The 5272-nt window shown below is 47.5% G+C and overlaps 1 protein-coding gene across 1 annotated transcript in view; it reads left to right on the forward strand.

The window, feature by feature from the left end:
- Positions 1 to 5037, forward strand: part of SEPTIN3 (septin 3) — a 16086-nt gene extending 11049 nt beyond the window's left edge. Inside the window, exons 6-9 of the mRNA XM_012556534.2 lie at positions 453 to 552; positions 2306 to 2357; positions 2658 to 2751; positions 4972 to 5037. Of these exons, the coding sequence (XP_012411988.1) occupies positions 453 to 552; positions 2306 to 2357; positions 2658 to 2751; positions 4972 to 5037 (312 nt within the window). The remainder of the gene's footprint in view (positions 1 to 452; positions 553 to 2305; positions 2358 to 2657; positions 2752 to 4971) is intronic.
- The last annotated feature ends 235 nt before the right edge of the window (positions 5038 to 5272 follow it).

A 5272-nucleotide genomic window follows, 5' to 3' on the forward strand; every position in this document is an offset into this window, starting at 1 on the left:
ACTGATGACATCTTCAGAGACTATTTCCAAACAAGGTCATGTTCACAGGTACCAGCAGTTAGAACATCAACGTATCTTTTTAAGGGGCACAATTCAATCTATAACAGTGGGTATTGTTGAAGAGAGGTTCTGTCTGCCCTAGCTAGCTCACAGACTTGTTCCAAATCACACCAATGTGTGTTAAAGCACTATGAAAAGCGCCAAGTGTTCACTAGTTGAAGGAAAGCTGACTCACTGGGGTTACCAGCTAGAAAGTGGTGCAATCAGGGTTTGAGCCCGGGACTCCTGATTCCAAGTCCAGTGCTCTTGCCCTCACCCTCAGTGGGATCACTGAACAAGCATCAGAAATTGGTTGTGGTTCAAGGCTAGCAGCCCAGACCTGCGTGCCATCCTGCCCATGGATGCCCAGGCCTTAGCAGGATGACTGTGCATGTGTGTCTGTCCCCCTCCAGCAGGAGAGCATGCCCTTCGCGGTGGTGGGAAGTGACAAGGAGTACCAAGTGAACGGCAAGAGGGTCCTCGGCAGGAAAACTCCCTGGGGGATCATCGAAGGTAATTCAAGGCAACGTCTTGAAGAACTGGCAGCTGATCAATCATACAACACCCATTTATTAAACATCTATAGGTCAAGGGAGGAGCCCTGGTGGCGCAGTGGTTAAGCGCTTGGCCGCTAACCAAAAGGTTGAAGGTTTGAACCCACCAACCTCTCCACAGGAGAAAGATGTGGCAGTCTTCTTCCCTTAAGATTTACAGCTTTGGAAACCCTACGGGGGCAGTTCTACTCTGTCCTGTAGGGTCGCTATGATTTGGAATTGACTCCATGGCAACAAGTTTGATTTTTTGGTTTATAGGTCAAGGCACTGGCCTAGGAGCAAAAAAAAAACAAAACTGGTTTCCTTGAGTCAGTTCTAACTCATGGCGACCACATGTTCTGCAGAGTAGACCGGAGCCCCATAGGGTTTTCTTAGCTATAATCTTTATGGAAGCAGATCACTGGGCTGTTCTTCCACGGTGCTGCTGGGTGGGTTCAAAGGCCAGCCTGTTTGGTTAGCAGCCGAGAGCAAACCATTTGCGCCACCCAGGGAACATGGCCTAGGATACCAAACCAAACTCGTTGCCGTTGAGTCGATTCCAACTCCTAGCGACCTTATAGGACAGGGTAGAACTGCCCCATAGGGTTTCCAAAAATAGATGATATAAAACGAATGCCAGCCAGACCCTGCCCATAAGGAGCTTACCATCTAACCGGGAAGATAAGACTTAACAGGCAGGAAGCAGTGAGAGACCAGTTTAGCCCCGGACCTGGAGGCATTGACTTGGTATGTCAAAGGAGTTTAGAGCATTCGTAAGGTGTGGAAAATTCAAAGATAGGTTTTCAGTTGAAGTAAGATGTGATCTAACAAACTGCTGAAGGGTTGTTCAGATGTGACCATTTTAGTTTTATCATGAATGGATGACTTTGGGCAGATGATAATGACTCTGAAAGTTTTCAAAGAATCAGTGCAATTATCTCATTCAATATGATTACCCTGTGAGGGAAGCAGGATAGGTGTGATTGTTCTCAGAATATGAGCCAACAAAGGACTTGAGTCTCAGACAGGTTAAGTGTCTTGCCCAAGGTCATATAACTTGTTAGTGGTGAAAGTTGCACTTCACACTTGGATATTTTGATTCCAAAACTAAGGCCCATTCCAATGGATTGTGTTGTCTCATTTTCCTATGGTCCTTTGTTGGGATCATTTTTTTCTAGCATTTTCTCATTATCTTCCTTGAATTGGAATCATTTAGGAGAATGTCTGTCTCACCCATTAGGTTGTGAGGCTAGAAGGTTCATGTCTAAATCATTGTCCACCTCCCACAATCCTTGACAAGTGCTTTGCAAATAGTAGGCGCTCAATCTACGTTTGTTGGATTGAATTTATCATGTGTTTTCTATGTGTATTACTGTCTTCCAATCAGCTTATAAGCTCCTTAAGGATAGGAACTGCATCTTAGGCCTTGGACAAGTTTCTTTGACTCCCTGTGTCTTAATTTCCTCGTCTGTAAAATGGGAAAAATAATAATCCCCATTATCTATTACTTCACAGCATCTAGAACAGTCTTGTGCCTATTGTAGCCGCTTAATAAATATCTGTTCAATGAGTAAAATCAAGTCTACTGAAGTGGCAATATGCGAAAACCTCCAGAAGGGTTATACTAATTTGTCCTGTGGCTATCTCCTGAAAGTCCCCATGACCCTAACAGAAGTTCATCTGCTGGGGTTGCTGCATTAATGAACACCTGTTTTGTTTCGCTTTGTTCACAGTGGAAAACCTCAACCACTGTGAGTTTGCCCTGCTTCGAGACTTTGTCATCAGGTAAGATGCCCACCCCCCTACCCAGATGGCTGGTTTAACTTATTTGGGGTCAGAAGGGACTGTGAGTGTGACTGTTGAGACACACTTCCTCAGTCTCCAAGTCTCTCTCACAGAGCTTTCCACCCCAGGTCCAGCTCCTTCATGAAGCAGAAAGGGCTGCAGAAGCACCACTGGCTCTCTGGAGCAGGTCTCAGCTGTTGGGACTAGTCCATCGAAGCGATGGATTAGCCTCAGGTGTGGATCACCTCCTTCGCCCGCCCCTAATCTCAGCCCTCTCTCTTCCCACCCTGTGTCCTTCAGGACCCATCTCCAGGACCTCAAGGAAGTGACACACAACATCCACTACGAGACCTACAGGGCCAAGCGGCTCAATGACAATGGAGGCCTCCCTCCGGTGAGCGTGGACACAGAGGAAAGCCACAACAGTAACCCATGACGACCCCTTCTCTGTATCATCACACATAGCCACTTTTCCACACACACACATCTCAAATACCACCACCAACCACCTTCTTCCTTTCAACTCCGTCCCACAGGCCTGTCTGGTATTCGTAGAACATCTTGTCTACATATTGTGTGTGTGTGTGTGTGTGTGTGTGTATGTGTATGTATGCATCTATGAGGAGAGTGTGTGTGTGTGTGTCGTGTGTGTGTATGTGTGTGCAGGGTGAGGTATTTTTACTGCCCTCCCTGGAAAGTCCCTTGTAAGTTTGGTTCCTCCATGACTGTCCATTATCTGTCTCCTTTCCTCGTGTCCCAGAACAAAGCTGTGTGCCTCACTCAAGAGGTCTGGGAGAGGTTCCATTTAAAAATAATGGGAACAGGTGGGCCACACGCAACTCTTTCTCATCTCTGAATTTGCCCACAAACTGGGGCTGTAGAGATTCTCCAAGGACAGGCAGTGAAGCTAGACCTGGGCAGGGGGTGGGAGTCCAGGACTGAACTCTCCCCATCAGTCTTGGGGGGTGGTCTGGGGTAAGGCTAGGACTTCCTGGGAGAAGGAAGGCCAAGGGAGAGTGGAGAAATATACCAGAGCTGGGGACCTGCAGAAAAAATTAGTGCTTAGGGGTAGAGAGCTCCACCCTTCAGTCTGTGTCATGGTCACTGTCCAAAGGCTGCCACCTGTCCCTGTCCCTGGCTGCTGCTGCTTCTCACACCTTAGCCAGTTGCCTGCCTCTGCTTCCCACTTCCTCTTTTTTCCTTTGCCACCTTTCTTCCTACAGTCCTTTCTTCCTTCATCAGTCTGACATCTTTCACTTCCTTTTAGACTAATCCACTTTAGCTTTGTTGCTATATTTAGAATGTATGCCCAGTCTAGTTCCAAAAATGATTTTAGACCACCGTAAAATAAAATCACAAGTAAAGGCATAGGACAGTGCAAACTGAGTTTGCAAGAGAAATCAGAGCCATAGAGAAGAATGGGGACAAAAGTCTCTGCGGTTGAGTGCTGCAATTGGCCCTGAACTTGTGGGCAGCCAAGGCAAAAGGAGGCACAGCAAATAAAGTCCCTACTGCCTGGTTCAAGGAAGCATGTGGTTGGGTCAAGTGAGACAAACATTTTTGGGCATTAAGTTCTAGAGGAACTAACTAGTTCTAAAGAAGTAGCAAAAGCGATGTACAATTTTTTTTCCAGCAGTTTGACATAAGAGACAATTTTTACAGTATAGCTTTTTTCTCTGTCAATATTCTTTCTCCTTTAAGCTGGCTTCTCTGTGGCTTCCTTCTCAGATATACTTATCCTGTCTTTACTTATTCTTTTCTGTTCTCCCCTATTTTTGTGCTGAAGCTAATTGCATTTATGTCTGTCTGTCTTTCTCTGCTTTACCCCGATGCCCCCTCCTCCCGACTCCTGTAGACATTCCAACAATACCCACAATCATACATACATTTATCTAGCCTTTTCTCGCCATTCCCTTCAACCTTGTATTTATTAATATATCCTTTTCCTCTTGTGTGTTTTACAAGTAAGTTACTCTTTTTCTTTTAGTCTGTCAGGTTGCTGAAATTTAGGTTCAAAAACTTTAGCCTTAGGAAAGCGAAAACACCTAGTTAGTGTTTACAATAACCTCAAACAACCTCCTGTCCCATCCCCTGGTCCAGCCCCAGGCGTTTCACTGATCCTCTACAAATCCCAGCGTTTCTAGTCTGCTATCACTCAGGTGCTAGGAAAACACACAGACTTAGACCCAAAAGTCATGGACCAGGAGAAAAGAGGTGGCAATCAGCTCGCCAGTGACCCAGAACCTATGGCTTCAGTCTTTCCTGGAGGCTTATCTTCTAATACAGCGCACATTCTCCCTGGCCCAGAGTCACTCCCAGACAGGCATCTGTTGGGATAGAATAGCAGCAGTGTTACAGCCCAGAGGCGGCTGCATTTCACCCCCGGAGGGGTCCCTGGCTTATAGTGAGCAGTCCTGTATGGAGACTAGGACTGGACGCCTAGGGCTAGCAGGGGCAGACCTACGGGTGAGGGTGGTGGGCGTTGGAGAGACTGAGGAGGAGAGTGGCACTTGGCGCCCTTAAACCATGACCTCGGCCTCTCTGGAGAAGCTTTTATATGTCTACTGCCAGCTGCTGGTCTCCACACCCTCAACCATTCTTAACCCCCCTGCAGGGAGAAGGCCTCCTCGGCACTGTCCTTCCACCTGTGCCCGCCACCCCCTGCCCCACTGCTGAATGAAGGCCATTTCAAGCTGCTGCTCCCTCCATGCCTCTCAGCTGTTATTGCTGCAGGGCCAAGCCCTCCTTAGCGCTGTGCTTGTCTAGCCCACCACCACAGCCCCCCTCAACAGATGGGAGGGGCAAGCCACCTCTTTAGGACAGTTGCTTCCTCTATTTACCCAAACCATCCCTCTTCTCCCAGTGGAATGGAGTTCTCGCCAGCACTGCCCTGCTCCATCATCTGTGTCAGCCGG

This window comes from Trichechus manatus, unplaced genomic scaffold, assembly GCF_000243295.1.
Source record: "Trichechus manatus latirostris isolate Lorelei unplaced genomic scaffold, TriManLat1.0 scaffold00069, whole genome shotgun sequence".
Lineage (NCBI taxonomy): Eukaryota > Metazoa > Chordata > Mammalia > Sirenia > Trichechidae > Trichechus > Trichechus manatus.